The 23,635-nt window shown below is 38.1% G+C and overlaps 1 protein-coding gene across 1 annotated transcript in view; it reads right to left on the reverse strand.

The window, feature by feature from the left end:
* Positions 1-23,635, reverse strand: part of Kul (Kuzbanian-like) — a 614,198-nt gene that overhangs the window by 93,999 nt on the left and 496,564 nt on the right. Inside the window, exon 6 of the mRNA XM_073962521.1 lies at positions 11,095-11,450. Coding sequence (XP_073818622.1) covers positions 11,095-11,450 — 356 coding nt within the window. The remainder of the gene's footprint in view (positions 1-11,094; positions 11,451-23,635) is intronic.

The raw sequence follows: 23,635 nt of genomic DNA on the forward strand, positions 1-23,635 counted from the left end.
TATATTTTTTAAATAATTTAAGTAGTTTTATTATCCTTCCTTATATGTATGTTCAATATAATGTTTTTTTGTCTTATTAGCGATTTCTATTGTCATAGTAATTTGGAGCGGCACTGAAAACTAGTGAAAGAACATGAAAAAGGTTTCACGATTTTTCTTTTTGTTTTGCACATCCTAATGTTAGACAACGCCAAAAAGGGGAGAATTTTCCCGCACTCAAGACCAAAATTACATTTTTACAAGTAATTTTGGAGAAAAGGTGTTTAAATCTTATAAAGTTCCGAAAAATGGATGGTAACTCTATATGGTGGCTGAGGTCAAAATGGACCGATATTACATTTCCTTACAAGGTGGTGTTCGGAACTCTGAGTTCATTATTAAAACCTATTCGGTTTGATTATTATTTTATTAATCTAACAAAACAAACCTATCATGAACGTATACATCCCGACGAGAAATAGCTGTATCTCAGATTAAAGCCTGACATTATCCCGCTTTTCGAAGGTCATAATCGTCTGATCCTGGGGGACTTTAATGAGCGTCATGAGATGTGGCATTCGGCACTCGGAAACGACCAGAGGGGTATAGCGCTGGCTGAGCAGATTGATAGCTCTATGTTTTGACGCCCCTACCAGAATTAGATGCCCCTACCAGAATTAGTCTCCATCAGCAGACCACCCGATTTCATCACCTCTGAACGCCTCACATTCGTCAATCATGGGAAAGCTGATTGACCGAGTTTCAGAGAGTTCACCAATCACCGCTTCAGACAATTGCCCAATCAAAAAGGACGTTTCGAGACATCATCAATGTTGCAGCCGCTCGCCATATACCTGCTGGTCGAATACCCGAAGTAAGACCAAATTTCCCAGCAGAGGCGACGGGATTAGCAAATGAGCGTGATGAGCTTCGTCGAACCAACCCCGACGACCTCAGAGTCAGGAGCTGACACTGGAAGTTAACAGGTTGATGGGCGAACATAAGTGGAACAAGTGGTTAAATCATCTGAAGAGTTGCAACATTGGAGTCAGTATAAGTAAATTGTGGGCAACGGTTAAGTCACTTTCGAACCCCAGAGGAGGGATGACAGGACCTCAGTCACGTTTGGCGACGTTAAGTTGACTGACCCGAAGAGGTGTGCAAGTTACTTCAATCGACAGTTTGTCGAGCACCCCGAGAGTGACAGGGCGAAGAGAAGAGTGTTACGTCGCATTAGAACTCATCCCGCCGAGGATGAACCACCACAGTTTACAATGGATGATGTTGCGAATGCCATCAGGAACGCTAAATCATCCAAAGCGTTGGGCCCTAACGGAATTTCCATGGTAATGTTGAAACAGCTGGATGAGCCGGGAGTGGAGTATCTCACTAAAGTTCTCAACCTGTCGCTAGCCAACCTTATTGTTCCCGATGTCTGGAAAATGGGCAGGGTGGTACCGCAACTGAAGCCAGGCAAGGATGCCAGCAAAGGTGAATCGTACAGGCCGATGTCGTTTTTGTCACCTGTAGCGAAGACCCTTGAGGCCTTAGCCTTCCCCAGCATTAGAAATAACTATCAAATTGCCGATCATCAGCATGGATTCCGTAAGCAACACAGCACGACAACAGCGCTGCACGCCATCTCCACACATATTTGCCGAGGACTCAATCAGGAACGGCCGTGTGATAGAACAGTGATGGTGGCGCTTGACTTATCAAAAGCCTTTGATACTGTCAAGCACTCCACGCTGTTCGAGGACATCGAGCAGACAACCCTCCGGCCAAGTCTGATACGTTGGATAAGCAACTATATGTATGGTCGCCAGTCGTATGTGGAATTCAGGAACAAGAAATCCAAGCCCCGTAAAGTGAAACAGGGAGTTCCCCAAGGAGGGGTGATATCTCCGGAACTGTTTAACCTCTACCTTTCCTGTATTCCGCCCCCTCCAGACGACATTGAGATCGTAACGTCTGCGGATGAATGTACGATCCTGGCGTCAGGTACCTACCCTGATGACATCTGTGAGAGACTGAACTCCTATTTAACCGATCTTACCACCTTTTTCCACGCGAGGAATATGCAGATATCCGCCACTAAATCGACGGCCACTCTGTTCACCACATGAACGGCGCAGTATAGAAGAGAGTTGAATCTCAGGGTCGATGGCAGCAGAATTCCGACCACAAACTGTCCCAAAAATCTAGGGGCCACATTCGACACCACTTTTACGTCGTCCTCGCATGCCACAGCTATCTGCGATAAACTGAAATGTAGGAACAAGGTCCTCAAGCCCCTAGCCGACAGGACTTGGGGTGCAGATAAGGAAACCTTGTTGCGATAGTTCGGTCTGTGGTAAGCTATGCGGCGCCAGTTTGGTCCCGAATTTATGTGACACGCAGTGGGATAAAATTCAAATTTGTCAGAACGCCGCCCTGAGAACAGCAACAGGGTGCCTCCTCAAATCTACAGTGGACCATCCACATGAGGTGGCAAAGATTCTTCAAGCACGACCACATAATGAAATGCTATCGTTGCAGTACTTGCTCGAGTGTTACCGTGAGAGTAATCCCAATCACCATCTGCTGGCCACCGATACACCCAGGCATATCATGAAGGATATTCATGCTCTAGAGACGGCGGTACAACAATATAGGAGAGAACCTCTAGATCAACAGGCATATCAGGCAGGTTTGAACAGCATTCACACGGACACAGTTGCTAAGACCATAAGCAATTATTGTGTGAATGCAGTCATCGGAGTACATAGCCCATCTATCGCAGCTGAAGAACGTCAGCTGCCACGACAAACCAGAGTAGTTTTGGCTCAATTACGCCTAAATTCCTATTGGGCGGCAATCGATCGCAACGTGCAAGACATCTGCCCAGTATGCGGCATGGGCCCGCACGATATTAAGCACCTATTCAACTGCCCCGTCAAGCCTACTCATCTGACTCCAGTGGATCAGTGGTTACATCCCATCGAAGTAGCCACCTCATTGGAACTGGAGATAGACCCAGAGCCAGATTGAACAGGAGAACGAACATACAAACATAATAATAAAACACTGTTACAACAACAACATCAGGGGGGTGCCGTCTAAAATAATCCGACCACTCTATTCTTAAACATTAAATCAACTGTTCGTTCATAATCTACTTTAATCTAGGATTATTACATCCACAAATTTTAAAACAACTTTGATATAATTTAAAAGAAAACTGAAAAAATCCAAAACTATCCACAACTGATACCATTTAAACATCACTTTACTAAAGTACCGTGAGATAAAAACCCAAACTCTATTTAATTACTTTTGGTTTGTCGTTCTATTTTAATTTCCATTGTGCTCAATGGAAAAAATCGAATTTAAATTTTAATAATAAAATTTTATTCATTTTGTTTTCTGGCACAAGTGGGGCCGATGCTCCTCCAAAAATAAAATAAAAAACAAAATGCCGGATAGATTGACATCCTCTGGAGTTCGTGTAACATCACCACCAGGGACAAAATGAATGAAGAGAATGAAGGTGGAATAAAAAAAAAACGAAATGTGTTTGACTCTATTATGTAAATTTTTGTAAATTAACTGTCAATCAAAACAAATACACACGTACACATGTATGCTTACAATGCTGCATGATTTACAAGGTGATGGGAATATGGTGATGTGAATGAAATTGTAAAAGAAAAAACGAACAAAATATATCAGGGTACTTTCAGGGTACAATGCACCCTTGCGAATACATTGAAGCGGCAATGAGTAACACCATTTCAAAATATAAACTGGGAATAGATGCAATATATTTGGCTTTCAGTGCTGAAAATAAATGAATTATTGTGGTTCAATTTTGAAAGGAAGCTTGTTATAAGCCAGATTTTTAGCTGAAATTTGGTGAATAGTTAGTTGTTCTACATAAACATTAGTTGTATATTTGAATTTAGGAAATGGTGTATATTCACAGTCTTCAATATCCATACATAAAACACTCAGATGAAAATTGGCTTTTAAAATGTATATTTATAAAGAATTGACAAATGGTACCACTTTAAGCCGGTAAATGGCAATCTGTCTGATTCCACATCCACAATAAAAACACACTCATACGCACACACACACATACAAAATCACATACATACATGTTTTACGGTTATATAAAATAGGTCTGTGGGATAGAACAATTGGTGTTAAAATGTGTCCACAAAGCCGACAGTACTAACAAGATTGAAATATTGGCTTAGTACTCCGTTGTACCTATAGATGAGGATGCTAAATTCTGGTTTATTTATAAAAAATAAAAATTTCAAAACATGGGTGACATGTTCACGAACGCGAGCCATGAAAATACATACATGTGCACATATGTATGTACCATTTTTCTTAAGAACAGACAATATGGAATGTGGCTTAAAGTATTATTTGTCTAAGTACGTATGTATGAATATGTAAATGCATGTATGCATCTGTCATCAGTAAAATAACAAGTTATTACCAATAACAAGATGATGTCTTTGTCTGCTGGTATAATGACTAAGTCTGACGACTTGTACGTGAGCGTATTAGGGAGACATACATGCATATGTATTAAATGTTACAGATGTCACAAAATTAAATCCGTTTTAAAGGTATAAATTTCATTGACTTTAAAATATATAATTAATCAAATGCAGGGATGAAAATAAGTCCATTAAAATAATATATAATAATTAGCTTCGATTTAAAATTTGAGGTCCTTACTGTTTCACAAAAAATTGTCAAAGTAGGTCCATATTTGGGAATAGCCCCCCATATAAAGGCACCTTTCGATTTCCGGCAACTAAATAAGAAAAAGTCGCTGGAGGGAATTTTAAATATTTTAGGTTTTCAGGACTAAGCTAGGAAACGGCAAGTCCTATCGAAGTGGGACTAAATAAAATGTGGTAGCAGTGAACATTCTCTATAACGTTTTTTTCAATTCCGCTTCGGTAGGACTAGCCGTTTCCAAGTAGAATCCTGAAAACATAAAAATGTGAACATTGACCGCGATTTATTTAAAACTCCTTCAGTGATTTTTTTAATTTTTCTCATCTATGAACATTGTAAGTTCAGAATCCGCAAAAACTTCCCAAGTATAAGTACCCTTCATTTAAATTTAGTTCAGGCGCACCGTGATGAGTTTTCTTGTGGATTTGCATTTGGTCGGAGGTTAAAACAGATTCCAGAATCCAGATTCACCCCACTGAATGAAAGACCAATGACATATTTTACGAGCGCTTAAAAGAAACATATGACTGAAGTCCTTCCCATGACATTAAATATTCTAGGCGATTTTAATGACAAAATTGGAAGGGATAATATCATTAATCCAGCAGTCGAGACATTCAGTCTCCACAATAATGCATCTGACAATGGGATCAGACTGATAAACTTCGGCGGCAAAAAACATGGTAAATAGCAGTACCAGATTTAAGCATCTCGATATTAATAAGAACACCTGGCTTCTCCAGATCAAAAAACAAGAAATAAAATTGATCATGTTGTGATAGATGGAAGACATTCGTAGAGTGTATTGGATATACGATAGTTTCGAGTAGCAAACATACGTACCTTGGTGCAGTAAAGGTATGTACCTGATTAAACCTAGAAAATAGAGTACGAACAGACACAACACTGAAGTTGGTTATAGGTAAGCTGTAATCACAACTTGTATGGTCTGTTCCTTTACTTCTGAAAATGGTGAATCCGGCAAAAGTAGTAAAAGTGATAAACTACTCCCATATGAATTGTATGGTGTCTGAAGTAAAGGAACGCTTTTCGAGTAAAAAGTGGTAAAACTTGAAGATTCTTGAACGTAAAGGAACATAACTGTAGCCACAGCATATTCCCCTCAACTGTCCCAATTGAATAATCAAAGCACTCACTCCTCGCCCCGACAACATATCAGAACATTGGAAAAGTATTGCCCGCTCCATGCAAGGAACCCATGGTATGACCAGGAGTGTCGTGCTGCTACTGACGGGAAAAATACGGCATATGGGGTGTGAAAAATCAACGACTAAAGCCTATGGTCAAGGAAATATTTGGGCCATACCAGTGCGGGTTTCCTTCGGGGAACCTGTAAACCCTATGAATACTTCCCAGATATTGGTGGTAAGTCGGAATCAAATATGTCTCACAGACCAACAGGTAGTTGCGTCTGTCTTTAAGTAAATCGGCAGCAAACAGTGTCTGAACTCCAGGAGGAACGGCTGAAACTAGACGGAAAATTAAAAACTTTTCAGAAGGGAAACCACTGAAGTAACTCACCCCTGAAAATTATACAATATGAATAAAGAAGAGTCTCCGACCAAACGAGGGTGCTACTTCAACATATTTATAAATTATTATATGATCGCTTATATCCGGATAACAGATGACCTAACAAATCCACCTTTGGCCAGATATTTACCCTGCGGCAAGTCCTAAAAAAGACCCAAGACATGCATTTCGACCGTTACCATATTTTTGTCGGTTTTAGAGCAGCCTTCTACTGACCCATTAGTTGTCTAAATTTGTTTGTTGCAGGAAAGCTCATTCGGCTTTATAAGATGGCCCTTACAGATACTCGGTCCTTAGTTAAAATAGGAAGGAACGCCTCCGAACAGTTCAGTACCAAAAAAGGTTTCAGGCAATGAGACAGCCTTTCGTGTGATCTCTTCAACATCTTGATGGAAAGGTTATGCGAGATGCAAAGGTCAAAAGGAATAGTGTAATATACACCAATAGCCACATATTACTTGCATATGACATCATGGGTCGATAGGTAAAAGAAGTAACTGATACCTTTAGGAAGGTTAATGAAAATCTGCAAAAGTGGGTTTAGCGGTAAACGGCGACAATACCATGTTGATGGTGTCGTCGCGGAATGCGTCCGTAGAACTCGGATCATTTGTGGAAGTGGGTTCATACAATTTTATGGTAGTTAAAGACTTCGCCCGCCTAGGCCACGCCATAAACACAACAAACAACATCAGTTGTGAAATAAGTAGAGTTGTACTGACTAGTGACTTTGGCTTAAGTAAGAATTTTGAAAATAAAGCCACAGCTCGTCAAACAAAAGTAACACTTTAAAAATCACTGATACTACCCGTTCAGAAGCGTGGGTACTTGCGCAAGCAGTTAAGGCAGTGCTTGGTGAGTTTGAGAGAAAAATTCTTGGAAAGATCTACGGGCCAATGTCGTATAAACCAAGACTATGCGACGACATGAGTACAGTTAAACGTATCGAGATATAACGATTGCGTTGGCTGAGCTAAGAATGAGCGATGATGCGGGCAGAACTAGAATGCCAAAGCTGCGATGGAGTAAACAAATGGAAGACGAGATTAAACAAGTAAAAGGTATGAGTAGGCTCTGTTGACAGAGATATAGCCTCAGTTTGTGTGAGTTGAAACTCATCTAAGTGCATATCGAAAAGCGGCCAAAAACCAAGATCCCTTTCCCTAAAAATTATGTATTTACACATTGTTCCACAACATCCCATACGGGACAAGGGAGACTTCTCTCATATCAATGAGTGCATCCCGATTCATATTTAGCTCAATGATATGGGACCTACTGTTTATCACCGAGTCCGAACGGCGTTTCTTAAGGCACCACTTGTGAAGAAGCTGTTCAAGGCTGAAATACTCAGGAAATGTCGCCAACATTACGGAAGGGTATTTTGCCACCGTTGAAAAATGTTTGATGTTGCCTGGCCGGGGAATCGAACTACCGACCTTCTGCGTGCAAGGCGGGCGTGCATACCATTGCACCACGGCACAGAGTTTTCTAAATTTGGTGACATTTGTTAGACGTATGAACTTGCCGACAAAAATGTGGATTTGAATTTAAACTCAAGAGTGTTGCGGAGAAGGTACCTGAAGGAATGTATTATGCCGATCCATTCCTTCAGGTACCTCCTCCGCAACACTTTTCCATTTTGTATGTGGGTCTTATTTTTGGGAGTCATTTCTATTCGATAGATATATGTCCACCCAGTTACTTCAGTTGGTCAAAGTGTAATTAAGAACTTTTGGACCACTACGCCAGGATCCATGGATTTGCCCACGAAAAACATGTAAACAGGACCAGAAGGAGTACATTCGGTATGAGTTTTCAAAGGATCTTCGAACAGATCATAAACTGCACCTAAACCAAAATGTTGAACTTTTGTGTGGGAGGTAGCCTAAGCAGAAGACCGATATGGACCATTTTCGAAATGAAACTTAATTCGGACAAAATATCACGAGAGACAAATTTTCGACCGAATCCTCTGATCGCTCCAGCCACTGAACATTGCGCCATAGGGGTGTTTTTATGGCTTTAGGGTAATTTTCTCAGGAAGAATTAACTTGCCCCTAAAAAATGTGTACCGTCGTACTGGGGCAGCGAATACAAGTTGTTACCGGAAAAAAAACAAAGGGATTCAAGAGGAGGAGAGAGAGGAGAATGACATAAAAACTCCGCTTCTCCAATAGAGTTCATATTGAACCTTCATCTGCGTCTGGTAGAAATTTTACGATGTGTAAAGTATGGACAAATTTGGTTACTGCCTTAGATAGATATCGTGCGAATAATTTTCTCGAAAAGTTTAGAACTTTTGTGGGGGATGTACCCGAAGGAGTGGACCGAACTTATGGCCTGCTTCACTAAGACAATTCGAATACAAATTCGTTCGAACTACTACCAAACTTCTTTTTTTGAAAAATATTTGAATTGTTTTTATTTTCAATCAAAGAAAAATTTCCATAACATCAGGAGTCTGGTGGTAATTCGAACGAATTTGAATTCGAATCGTCTTAGAGGAACAGGTCATTAAACTATGTTTGAGCAAAATACTACGAAGTGAAGAATTTGCTTCGAATCGGTTGATCCGTTCGAGAGTTATCGTACGCACCAGCCAGACGGACGGACTGGGGTAAATCGACTCCAAATGAATTTCGTCAAAACATACTTAGGACTTAAAACAGTATTTCGATTTTTGGTCGTATCAAAGTGTATATCACCAATATTTTTGAAAATTTAACATAGCTGAAGCCAAGGTTTACCCTTTTAGAACACGCGACTTGTGATTGTATATTATACAAATTAAATGTTTATGGATAAAATGAAATGTTTTTGGACGTGGCAAAAAATATTGGCCTCAAAAGTTAATTTGCGTGGAAGCTGTGGCTATATTTATGTTAGAAAATGGGTAAAAATGGGTTGAAGCCAACGTGTCTTTTTTTGTTTTCTCTCGATTTGTGAGTAAACCACACTTCTCACGATTTTCCTGTCAAAGTAAAAGTAGAAGCCAACTAAATAAGGATAATCTCACTAATGTATAACTTTTCAAAATTTCATCAGCGTCTACCAATAAATGACGCTGACATTTTGAAGCCAAATTTACAGTGTTTTTTGACATTTTATTCTAGTCGCGTTCCGCAAACAGATTTTTTAAAAAGGCTTTAATAGGATTATAGTACTTGCGATTCTGAGCTTTTTGATACGTATATCGTGAATGTAGCCTCCACAGCTTCACAGAAATATGTATCGAAATGACGAAATTTTGTGTGAATATTTTTCTAAAAATCATATTATTCGGGCCTAATTTTTACAATTGTCATTCGATTTCCTCGTACTTGATTGCACATTTTAGTTTTTTACGTTCCGGATCTAATAAATCATTCTCCGTGAAAATCCATCCACTAAAACGCGACTTACAAGAAAATCCAAAGTAGAAAAATCGCCTAAAATTGTTTTTGGAAATATCGCGTATTTTATCGCGTTTTCTGCGGTTCGTTTCCACTGCAATGAAACAACTAATACAGCATCTTTGTTTTAGCGGAAACAGAGATTTGAAAACTTCACTGATAAGGGAGCTACATTCATTTTATCCCAAAAAATAGTGTGTGATGCTACATCCACGGTTCTTCGTTGACCGCCTTGAAATAGATATATATCGATGTAGATTTTTATGGTGGACACTGAAATCGGATGCGGACAAAAAGCATACGCACTCCGCGCAAGTTAGCGACGTTATATAGGTTTTTAGGCACTAAGATGCAGCCGATGCTACATCTTAGCCACCAAATTAAATTTCGAAAACTATATTCAAATTAAAAGATACGGTATTACTGTACATGAAAATCACATGCGGACAAGCTGATTTTGATAATTACGCGATTTACACGTATTTAAAAATGCATATACATAAAAATGGGTTATTTGACCTCTATTTCCATTTCAGAAGCTTTGACATATATCCCCATCAACCCAATTAGCTTCCCTAATGGGAAAGCTTTAATATGAATGTCAATAAAGCAAAATCCGTCTATTTTGTAGGGAGATTTAAGCAAAATGAAGGAAGTATTCCTATAAATTTTTACAATATTTTCTACTACATAATGCATGTGAAAAATATTTTTTTAAACAAAAAATTATTTTTTTGAGCGAAATATATGCTTATTTTGGCTGTAACATCCAAACTATAATACCAATCTGTATGATTGTAGTCTCATTTGATTTGCCGTGAAGTTTGGATCCACAACAATTTTTTTTGTAATTTTATGACCACTAAATGGGCCTTAATTTTGAAAAAAGTAGACTTATATTCAATAATTTATCAATTTTTTGTACATTCCGCGAATTCTGTGTAACATTTTGCAGGTATTATGCAATCTACTCGCTGAAGTAACTTCGAGAGAATTTTTTTGTAACAATTGTGCTCATTAAAATAATTAGCGTTTTTATAATATTTTCTTTCTTGAAAAGCGAAATAAAAGCGCCATAACTTTTGTCCGGAACAACCAAAAATTGGTTCGCGACCAGATTCGTACTCGGAATTTTTTTCTTAACCTACATATCAAAAATCGTTGATGTAGCGCGAAAAAAATTTATCCTTTTTTTCTGAAATGGAATATGAAATAATTGACAATATTCCTGATATATCCTCTTTAGCCTAATGGCTGAGGTATAAAAATGTCGTATTCCAAATTGGAGAAATAAAGCAACAAATAGAGAGGAATGGAAATTAAGTCTTACTCCGGCTTATAGTTCAATTGTCCTGTAGAGGGCTAACTAGGTAAGTAAACAAATATATACAGCAATAAAATATTTGTATTTATTTTCACTCACCTCTTCTGGCAGCCATCTTTTGACACGTTCTTTTGTCTGAAAATTTGTTGTACCACCATTGGTTTCTCTTAATTCAGCCTCCTGGTTGTTGTTGCTGTCGATCTTTCTTCTTTTCAGATCATCCATTAACATGCTACGTTTGAGCCTTTCGCTGGCACAGTGTTCGGCCTTAGAGGATTTTGATGGTTGCTCAACATCACTTAACTTATAGATAATTGTGTGTATTCCCGAATCTTGGAGATCCGTAGAATAACGGTGTGATGGTTCAATATAATATTGTTCAGTGGGTGTTTCAATGGTGCCATCAAGAAGGTTATCATTCGTGAGTATGGCATGTATGTGAGAGTTTTCATCGTCTGCAAAGAGGAAGAGAAAAAAACAAAAATAGTTTTATAGATTAATTGCTCGAAATAAAGTAGAACAAGAAAAACTCTTTCTTTTTCTTTGCACTTTCCTAACAACAGATATTTCATAATTGAATTTGTAAACATTCTAAAACTTATGACAGCTGTCAACAACAGATTAGTAACTTGCTATTACGTACAAGACTTTCTCAAGAAGGAAATAACTATTAACTGCAAAACAAAAGAACCAAAAAACCCAAAGTGAAATTTCCTTAACCTGATGCAACCCCATTGCCCCCTGCATAGTTTAGCATTAAATCCCCAACAAACTACTTTCTCTTCATAAATAAGAAAATTCTTAGCAAGCTTAAAAAATATTGACAAAAATGTTCATGTTTATCTTGGCAAAAGAAAGAAAAAAATGCAGTAGAAAAAACTTCCTTCAACTTGAAACTAAAACCAAATAAGAAAGTTTGAGAAGAATAGCAAAAAATCCCTACGGAGGTAGTGAAGGTAGAGGTAAGTGGTTGTTGGTGGTGGTGGCCTGTATAAAGTGCGCGGTTAAACAAAAATAAATTGTCAATGACATAAAAACTAAAACCCCAACGAATAACAGCAGCAGCAACATACCATACCAGCCATAAAATTCCATAAAATAATTCTTGGAAAAATCTTTTTAAAAGTAAAACAAGAAAGAGACAAAAAACAGAAAAAAGGAAACACTAAGGAGGAGGAAAATAACCACATGCCGTCATTATTACTTCAAAGCATTTCCAAAGGAAAACAGTTAGGATTGGGTGCGGATAAACTATCAGACTGCGCTTAACTGCACACATACCGCTGCTCTATTGAAGCATAAGGCAATGCCAATGGAGTTGGGAATATTAAGACCAAAGTTTATGCATTAAATCAATTTGCCAAGCAACAACAATAAACAGCAGAAGGACCAGACCAATACAAGGACCACCAAGAAAAAAGTGGAATATCATTGTTTTTTCTTGTATTTCTTTTTTCGATGTTTTTTCTTTGTGTCATAATCGTGTTGGTGGTATGCGCAAGGGAAACAATTGTATTTTCTGTAGTTTTCTTCTTTTGGGTAGGGGTGCGTTTTATCCCAGTAGGATAAAGCGAGCAAAAGTGTTTTATAACATTGGAACATATTGGCTGGTGGCTGCCCCCAAGATTTCTGGAATGCTCACCCGTAAATATTTTGTGACGGATAGCAGACTGCTAATCGCGATAGCTATCGAAGAAAGCAAGCCTTTTTGATTCTAACCTTGAAGGTTGTAATATTTCTTTAAACTTATATCGGACAACTTCCTTACATACTTAACTGGTCCATTACAGAAGCAAGTAAAGATTCCTTTCTGTTTGTTGCTTTATTTTCCGTATACTGTTCGCGGTACCGACGCCTTGGTCTTCCAGCTCTGTGTGTTCCGCCATGCTACCCGTATATATACGCCTTTTTAGCGGGTTCATCATCACTCATTCTTATGACATGGCCTAGCCAACGCAATTGTTATATGTCGATACGTTTATCTATACTGATGTCGTTGTATAGCAGATACAGCTCGTAGTTCATTCACTGTCAACGCAGAATTTTTCTCTCAAACACACTAATCACTGCTTATCTGCTTGCCCAATTACCCATACTTCGTAGTATCCGAGTTTTGCAAATTGCTACTTTAGTTTGACGAAATGTGGCTTTGTTTTTAAACTGCTTGTGTGCTATGTTTATGGAGGTGCCGAGGAACCAATCTCCACTGTTGGTCCGAGATCTATGGACGCATTGCGCATCGACACCATCAACTTGGCCTTCTCACCGTTTACCGCCAGACCCACTTTAGCAGATTCTCCTTCTACCTTCTTAAAGGTATCAGTTACTTCTTTTACTGATCGGCCCATGAATTCCATATCGCCAGTGTAACCAAGTAACGTGTTGCTATTGGTGTAAATTGTATCATTTCTTTTAACATCTGCATACAATGCTTATTTACTCAAAGAGTGGCATAACTCAAAAACGCATTTTTCATGCTCATATCTCTAAAACTCATCGAGTTACAGCTCATTTACCGCGGGTTTGGCATAATCCAACAAAAAAGATTTTTTGAGTGTATGAAGCACTAAAATACTTCAAATCATGCTTGATCTTGCACAGAACTTTAGCACTGACATCTGGCTAGCTATTTGCAAAATATGGTCCAAGTAGTTATTTTATTTTTTGAGTAATAATATTTTTAAGATGGAAAGTCAAATTTCACTCGCCAAATTAAAACGCGTTTTTCTCCAAACTGGATTTTTTAGATGTGTCACTCTTTGAGTAAATGAGCGATTTAAACTTTTCCAGCAGAATGTTGAATAAGTCACACGAAAGGCTGTCTCCTTGTCTGAAATCTCTTTTGGTACTAAACTCTTCGGAGAGGTTTTTTCCTATTTCAACTGAGGACCGTGTATAAAGTAATGAATGAGCTTTGTGGGGATACCACATTCAGACATGGCTTGCAATACTATTGAGCGTAGGGGGCTGTCCACGGCTGCCAAAAAGTTCTTAGGTGTCGATTTGCATCTCGTGGGTCTTCTCCAGAATGTTCCGCAAGGTAAATATCTGATCAATTATTCGCTGACCCCAATTATTTCGCTGACCATAGGTGCCAACAATATCCCTGACACTATTTTGTAGGCAATAGGGAGAATACTCATGTTCCTATAGTTAGATCATACAGTCTTATCTCCTTTCTTGTGGACAGGGCACATAATGCTCAGGTTCCAATCAGGTACTCGTTCCAATAGCCGGGTACACCCTATCAGCGTGTCGTCTCCTGTTTTGAACAGCTCTGCTGGTAAGCCATCGGCTCCTGCAGCCTTATTATTCTTCAGCCGCTATATTGCTGTCTTTACTTTATCTTGTCTGGGCGGTATACATTCAACACCATCTTCTGGCATTGGATCTGTGGTATCTTTGTCGTCTTCGTTACTATTGGATACCAACAATTTGGAATAATGCTCTCTCAATATCCTGAGCACAATATCTGTATCAGTTACCAAATTACCTTGCTGGTCTCTAAAGGAGGATGCGCCTGTACCAAAGCCAACAGTTTGATGTTTCAGATTTTAGTAGAACTTTCAGACTTCATTCCCGTTTTCCATTTTTTCTTTTTCCTGCGGAATATACGTTTCTCCTGATACCTCTTTCGTGCTTTGCACGTTGCTATTGATTGTAGTGTAGAATTATATACCGCATTTTTCTCTTTCGTAGTAGCACGACACTCCAGGTCATACCATGGGTTCCTTGGTGGAGGTCTCAGGTATCCGTGTATGGATTTTGCGGCTGTTTTATGGAGTGGGAATATTGTGCTGATATTTTATCAGCACGAGGAGTGCTTCGACCAAGCAATTCATCTAGTTGAGTGGAATATGCTGTGAGTAGTTGTTGTGATTCCAGCTTATCGATGTCGAACTTTAGTGTTGTGTCTGTTTTTTTTTGAGCTTTGTTTAACTGGCTACGTACCTTTGCTGCAACAAGGTGGTAGTCCGAGTCTATGTTTGGTCCTCGGAGCGAACGCACATCCAACACACTCGATGAATGTCTTCCGTCTATCACGACCTGATATATTTGATTTTTTGTTTTCTGATCTGGAGACTGCCTGGAGCCCTTATGAATGTTATGATGTTTAAATCTGGTGCTGCTAACTACCATGTTTTTGCCACTGCAAGTCTATCAGCCTCACACCATTGTCCAATGTTTCACTTTGGAGATTGATTTTCTTGACTGTTAGGCCAAAGATATTCTTCTTTCCAATTTCCTGCCTTTTTCTGGGGCAGACTTACTAACCCGACGCCCAAACCCAAGTTTTTATCGTTCTTATGGGTGAATGCGAGGCACATGTTGGCCCACTTACTTTAATGGGTGTTAAAGTCCACTTGAGATGAAAGAGTGACCAAAATACGTCCTGGACTTTGAAATGTTTAAGCCGGTCAGGACCGTTGTTAGGTATATTTTATGCCCATGCTTTTTTGCTGATATCTACCGTTCTGAAGGTCCACACCCTCCACACGACATTGAGATCATAATGTATGCGGATGATTGTACGATCTTGACGTCGGGTCATGTTGTAGATGACATACATATGTGATGGGTTAAATTTCTATGTAGCTGACCTAGTTCAGTTCTTCCATCTGAGGGATATGAAAATATCCGCCGCTAAATCCACAGCCACATTGTTCACCACCTAGACGACTGAAGTGAAGCTTCCCCTGAACATAGAAGTTGATGGTGCCCTGATTCCTAACACTAACTACCCCAAGATATTGGGTGTAACGTTTGACAATAAGTTTAAGTAGCCCACACAAGCCACTGCTATTAGCGATAAGTCCAGAAGTAGGAACATGGTTCTCAAGTCGCTGAACGGCGGCACTTGGGGAGCTGTCAAAGAAACCTTGTTAACTTCTTATAAAGCAATAGACTGGTCTGTGGTAGGCTATGTGGCGCTAGTGTATGCAAATGGTAGCGTTATGCAGTGGAAGAATATTCAAACCTATAAGAATGCCCCCCTTAGGACTGCAACATGGTACCTCCTTATGACTCCACAAGACTATCTTCATGAGGATACGAAATTTTTACCGGTACATTAACACAACCAGATGATGCAGTACCTGCTTGGGCGTTACCGCCACGATCTAGTGGTAAGTCTTCTCCCACCCAGGCAGCATGTCAGGAGAGAACTTCATGATTTGGGAAGTGAGAGAGATCCAAATGTCTAAACGAGAAAATCTAGATCAGCTGCCTATCTGACAGGCTCGAATAACATTCATAATGATGCAGTTGCCCAGTACAAAAGTACCGTGCAGTACTCGGAGACCATCTCCCATCCATCGCAGCAGAAGAATGTCAGGTGACAAGGTGATGAATGATTGTCCAGTTGAGATCCGGACGATGCAGCTGCCTCAATTCATATTGGACCCCAATTTATGGCGCGATACCCTACATATTTTCTGCATGTTGGTTCGGACCATATGACAACTACATTTGTGAGTTTTCCAAGCACGGTGCTCTTGAAGCATATTTAAATGGAAGGTGATTGCACCTGGGAAGTTTTTGCAGATTCTGAAACTAAAATGTTCATAGATGAGAAAAAAAAAAAAAAAAACAAAAAAAAACGCCAGAGCGCTTTTTAAATAAATCGCGATTCAAGTTGACATTTTTAGGGGTTGTTTAGGTTTTTGCGATTTTGCTTGGAAACCGCAAGTCCTATCAAAATGGGAATAAAGAAAATGTTGCAGCTATCAAAATTCTCTACAAGAGTGACCGTCATGATATTTTCGTAGGTTTTACCATTTTTGAGATATGGAAGTTCAAATTGGGACTAGTCAAATTGGGACAAGTCTCCTCATAAATCAAAAATGGTACAACCTAAGAAAAAATAAATCAGGCAATATTGTAGAGAATTTTCACAGCTACAAATTTTTTTTAGTCCGATTTTGACATGACTTGCGGTTTTCTAGCAAAATCTTGAATACTTAAGATAAAAACCTAAAAATTTGAATTGAATCTATATATCTCAAAAATGGAAAAAAACTACGAAAAACTTAAAGATCAGTCTTGTAGAGAATTTTCACAGCTACAACATTATCTTTAGTCCCATTCCGATAGGACTTGCTGTTTCCAAGCAAAATCGTAAAAACATAAAAAACACCTAAAAATGTGAATTTTGACCGAGATTTATTTAAAACTCAATACAGCTATTTTTTCTAGTTTTGGCATTTTTCTCATCTATGAACATTGCTGTTCCAGAATTAACAAAAACGTCCCCTGTGTAAGCGTTTTTCATTAAAAGTTAGTTAAGGAGCACCCTTTATGATATTGTTTTATAAAGGGGCGGTACAGTCAGTGCATTGTCCCAATTTGAACTTCTATATCTCAAAAATGGTAAAACCTACGAGAATGATATAAAGGTCGCTGTTGTAGAGAATTTTGATAGCTACAACATTTTTTATTCCCATTTTGATAGGACTTGCGGCTCCAAGCAAAAGCGCAAATACCGAAACAACCCCTAAAAATGTCAACTTGAATAGCGATTTATTTAAAAAGCCCTCCGGCGATTTTTTTTTTTTGTTTTTTGATTTTTCTCATCTATGAACATTGTAGTTTCAGAATCTGAAAAAACTTCCCAGGTGCAAGCACCTTCCATTTAAATTTGTTTCAAAGGCACCATGCCAGTTAAACCCACTCACCTGTCTCCTAATTTTTATGGCAATGTGGATATCGAGGAATCAGAACCAGATAACTGAAATAATACACGAACGAACATATTTGCGTTGAGCACGATAACTCACGAATGGAGTATCCGATTTGGCCGAAAATTTGAACTTTGTAAAATTTCTTTCAAACTTACATCAAGTTCTAAAAATGTATCAATCAGACAACACCTTCGGGTACCTTCACTCACAAAAGAGAAAAGGTTTCGCTTAAATGCCGTTTAAGGACTGTGCAATTATTACCGACGGTACACCTTGTAATCCAGCTTGCAGCGATATAATGTTCGGTTATAGTTTTAAAATTGTCATCGAAGGCAGTCTGATTAGAAAAACATATTTTTTCGGTCACACGTCATGCTTGCGATGCTAAAATTCTACGGTAACCAACACTATTCCGCTTTAGTGCAAAAGAAGGATAGTGTCGACATTTTTATAGCAGACAGCCGTTGTGGTCGTGGCTATAAGATACTATATTTTAATAGTGTAAGCCTTCCTAGGATACGTGCCCCGAAATATCTCAATATTTATGGTCATCCTTCATACACTTCTCACACAATAACTTACAGAATTTGTGTCTAGCCTAAGTGTATATTTCTGTCGTAAAAAATGGTTGATACTTTGGTACTTCTTTTTTATTTTTTTTCCAACTAAATTGTTCCATATTTTTCAGGGAATAATATCGTCCAACCTATCCCCCATCTTTTGTTCTTCTTTGTATTGTGTTTCATAGAACTTTTTCAAAAAAGTATCAAATATTTTGTTAATTGTCTTTTGTTGTGTTTCTTTTTTCAATATCATGACTTTTTTGCTTTAAGAATATTTCGAAACCAATATTATTACAAATAAATCATTATGAATTTTTATTTTCTTGTTGCATGTTTTGTCATAAATTGTTGACAATGGTTTCCTTTTTTTCATGAATTTTCCATGGGAAAAATACTTAGTCGCATGCACACATACATGTACATACACACACTTAGTTCAAGTTCCTTCCATTATTCTTCAAGAGTCCTTACAAGAACCACATTTCTTTGTGGCAGAAAAAAATAATTTTTTGTTGACTTTTTGTTTTTTTTGTTTTTGTTCTTCATCTTTCATCTTCCAACAAGGACATTCTTTTCTTAATATTTATTTCTATTATTTTTACTTTGCTCGTTTAGAAATCGATAAGGATTTATGTTCTGGCAATGATGGCAAAAGCAACAATATTGTGAAGAATATATATTTTTTATGCTTCGTTGTGGGGTTTTGTGTCCTCTGAGTGGTTACAAACCAAATCTAATGTCTGGTGAATTATAGTGTCTTGGTTTATAGTTTCAATACGTTTAGTGTCCTTTGGCAAATTGTAGTTTGTCGGCATTAAGGGTATTGGTGGTGGGCCGGCGGAAATCTTCTTCTTTCAAATATCATAATGTTAACATTGATAAAGTGTCTCAAATCAAAAGCTTAACTTAGTTACAGTAAAACTGTAGTGAATTGAAGGAAAATGGAAGGCCATATTTTACGCTTTAAGTCGGCTATGTGCGTGTATAGCTTGGGTATTTTTCCATCTCCTACCATTCACAATTTATTATTTCACATTTTCGTGCATATTTATTCAAAAGTGTGCAAACGATCCCCCCAAGTCTATCGAAAAAATAAAGTTTTTTTTTTTGCTTTTCATAGAGTAGAGGAGCTTAAAAAATTACACAAAGGTATTGCAGCTGTTACTTGATTTATTTGAAAAGTTTAATTGAACCCCAATGTATAAAACCCAAAACGTTCGTTCGTTCATTGGTTCAACCAACAACAATCACCAAGTTATTGTCGGTGTTTCCAAACAGTAACCCAAGAAGAGCATTGATAGTCCGTTTGAAGTATGACATGGTGTCCTGACATGCCATGACCTGAATTGAGCCAACAATTTTGCTTCAAATTGACATTTGCAGAAGTTCATAAATGCCAACAGGAATGCAATAGCCCCTGCCAGTCGGCTGTTCGAACTGTTGTTTTATCGAATGAGTATCAAATTTTTCCATCAATCATGTTTATTTATGTCTATTAATACAGAGGCGAAAATTGCATATCTGAATAAGGGAAGGACGTTTCATTGAAAAGGAGGTACATATAGCATTTACTGTAAAGTGTTTATGGGAACATTATATAAAGGATAAATCGATAAGTATGTAAACAAAAATTTTATAAAGTTTACATTTCAAATAATCCGTAAAATCCTCGTAAAGTAACACTTTCAAAATATTAAACCTGTTCATTGTGATTTGTTAAATCTTTTGGGATTAAGCGACAACAAATTCAAGCTCTGCCAGAGGAATGCAAGGAGAGAGACAATATTTTCCTTTTTAATTTCAAGTATTTCAAGTCAAATCTATTCAACCAAATAAGAAAATAATGTCCTTCATTCTCCATGTTATGACATTGTACTTGATCCTTTTTTTCACAGGAATAAGGAAGACACGTACATTAACAGACCCACAAAATAAGTTAACTTTGATGCCTGGAATTTATGTGCGTGTACGACGTGTATGTACACGGTGTAAATTGAACTTGTCGTTGTATAGATGCTTCGATGTATGTATGTTTAGTATTGTTTATGAATGATATCCAGAGTTTATGTATGTAGAAATTTATATAAGTTTTGCGTATGCTTTAGTAAACATTCATTCTCTTTTTATGTGTTAGCACTCGAGGGATTTATGAGCTGGAACACACAATCAACACAAAATGCCACAGTATAACAGAAAATAAATATGTATGTAGTATGTACATAGAGAAGCGAATATGGTCTCGAGACGTTCTACTTCTTCAAGACAAAAGTTTAGAACCACACTTCGTACTTTAACAGAGACGGTCTTGTTTGATGAGACGGTCTTCGGATTTACGGATTTCTTCATTAAAAAGTTAGATACGTCGATCGATGGGTCATTACAGGTCTAATATCAAGATAGGAAATGGTGTGGTGTTGGTCACAGTATATGTAGAAAGAGGTATTAAAAGTCTGACATGGGTGTAGTCGTCGGCTCTTTCTGTGTAGTGTGACATTTTTACAAGCACAACTCTTCGGATTTACAGATTTCTTCCTTAAAACGTTAGATACGTCGCTCGAGGGGTCATAACAGGACTAAACTCAAGATAGGAAATGGTGTGGTGTTGGTCACAGCATATATAGAAAGAGGTATTAAGAATCCGACCTTGATGTAGCTGTCGATATAAGCATGTAAGACATGCTCTTTCTGTGTAGTGTGACATTTTTACAGTGTTTTATTTAACTTACTTTGGTGTCCGTTTACTTCAAATCTAGTAATTCATTTTTAACACAGTTGCAGTTGACCAATCGAACTGAAACTTGGCACACTTTTCCGATTTGGATGTCAATACATGAATATGGAGCCAAAACCAATATGGGTCCATTTTTTCCTATGGCCCCTATAGCGGTACCACCCGAATTAGTTTTAATCTAGTAACTCTTTTTAACACAGTTGCAGTTGACCAATCGAACTGAAACTTTGTACACTTTCCAGATTTGGATGGCAATACATGAATATGAGACCAAAACCATTATATGTATATTTGTTCTTATAGCCCCCATATAGCAGTACCACCTGATTTCAGGTGTTTTGAGGGTTTCGTCTTCATTTTTAGTCCGAATTGGCTGTAACTTAGCATTGGGAGTTCACAATTGTACAGAAACTCCCCCACCAAAAACTGTGGACATGGGTCAGATGTTGGTGTAGCCCCCATATGACGGTACCACTAGATTTCAGGCAGTTTACAGTTTTTATCTACATGTTCGGCCTAAATTGACTATAATTTGGTTGTGGTCAAAATTTTTTTTACTAAAAAGTTAAAAATAGAAAATATTTAAAAAAATTAAGTTACAGTGTTTTATGATGGAATCTCTCAAATAAAACGCTTGCCGTTTAACATTGTCACAATTTTTAATTCAAATGCATGCGTTATATTTGAGAGATTCCATCATAAAACACTGTAACTTAATTTTTATACCCTACACCACACTGTGGTAAGGGGTATTATGTCTTTGTGCATTTGTATGTAAGATACAAAAGGAAACGAAATAGACCCATAGTTCCTTTTGGGGATATACATATAATCACTTTCTGAGTCGATTTATGCATGTTCGTCCGTCTGCCCATGTATTTTTGTTCGCAACGTACAGGTCGCATTTTTTGTCCAATTCAGCTGAAACAGCTCCCATATATATTTTCGCCCGATTTCACGTTTTGCTGCACCAAACACACTATATATGTTTGATTTCAATAAAGTATGGAATGTGTCACTGAATTCTGTATTAAAATAAATGTGCCAAATTACATTGCAACCGGTTCAGATTTGGATATAGCTCCCATATATATTTTCGGCCGAATTGACGTATTTGCTGCACCAAACACGCTATATACGTCCGATTTTAATGGAACTTGGAATGTGTGACTGAATTCGGTCTAGAAATAAGATTGCCAAATTATACCGAAATCGGTTTAGATTCGGATATAGTACCCATATATATTTTCACCCGATTTCACGAATTTTCTGCACCAAACATCCTATATATGTTTAATTTTGATGACATTTGGAAAGTGTGACGAAATTTTGTCTAGTAATAAGGAACCAGTTTAAGTTGATATATATCTCCTATATATATATTTTACATATTCACCGTGGTGTCGGCCCCGCCCGACTATGATCCTTTCCTTACTGGTTTTAATTATTTTTATACCCTCAGCATTTATGCTAACAAGGGTGTATACACTTTCATACGGGCAAAATGTGCCTCATCGAAATAATGGTTTTAGACCCCAAATATGTGTAGACGAAATGTGTTTCAGACAATTTGGAGTCGATTTAGCAATGTCCGTCCGTCTGTCTGTCTGGCTGGTGCGCACGATAACTCTGGAATGGATGAGCCGATTGGGTCCAAAATTTGACTTTCGTAATATTTTGTCCAAACTTAGTTTAAGTTCGAAGATGGGTTATATCGGTCCACTCCTTCCGGTACCTCCCCCACAAAAGTTCGAAAATGTTCGGAAAATTTGTGCGCACCATAACTCTTGAAGGGAGTAACCGATATGGTCCATACTTTACACATCGTGAAAATTCTACCAGAATTAGATGAGGTTCCAGTATGGACTCAATCGGTTTACTCCTCCGGGTACCTCCCACACAAAATTTCGGAAAGGTTCAGTTTAGGTCCAACTCTCGAATCACTTCGGTTTTTGTTGTAACCTCTTGTATTCACCGCCCCCATACGACAGTAAAGTTTTATCTGGGGCAAGTTCATATTTCCTGAGAAAATAACCTTAAGAAGTACAAAAAACCCCTATAACACCATGTGTAGAGGTGGGAGCGCAAGATAACTCTCGAACGTATCTGCCGGTTTGGTCCAAAATTTGACTTTCATATTTTGTCCAAACTTAGCTTAGTTCGAAGATAAGCCATATCGGTACATTCCTTCAGGTACCTTCCCCAAAAAAAGTTCAAAATGTTCGGAAAAATTGTGCGCACAATAAGTCTTGAAGGGAGTGACCGATGTGGACCATACATTACACACCCTAATATATCTACCAGATGTATATCAGTTTTGAATATTGATTATATTTGTCCACTCCTTTGCGTACCTTCCACACAAAATTTCGGATAAGTTCACTTTAAGACCTACTCTCGAATCACTTTTATTTCTGTTGAAGCAACATGAATTCGTTGCCTCAATTACGACGGTAAAAGTTTTCTCAGGGGCAAGTCCATTCTTCATGTTTTAGGTGCAAAAACCCATATGACACCATTTGTAGTCGCTGTAGAGCACTAAAACTCTCGAACTGATCAATCGATTTGGTCCAAAATTTGGCTTTCGTCATATTTTGTCCAAACTTAGTCTCAGTTCGAAGATGCGCAACAACATCCGGTACTTCCCCCTCAATTTCCCCCAAAAT

The sequence above is a fragment of the Musca autumnalis genome, unplaced genomic scaffold, assembly GCF_047663935.1.
Source record: "Musca autumnalis isolate F117 unplaced genomic scaffold, ASM4766393v1 scaffold_1, whole genome shotgun sequence".
In the NCBI taxonomy this organism is placed as follows: Eukaryota; Metazoa; Arthropoda; class Insecta; order Diptera; family Muscidae; genus Musca; species Musca autumnalis.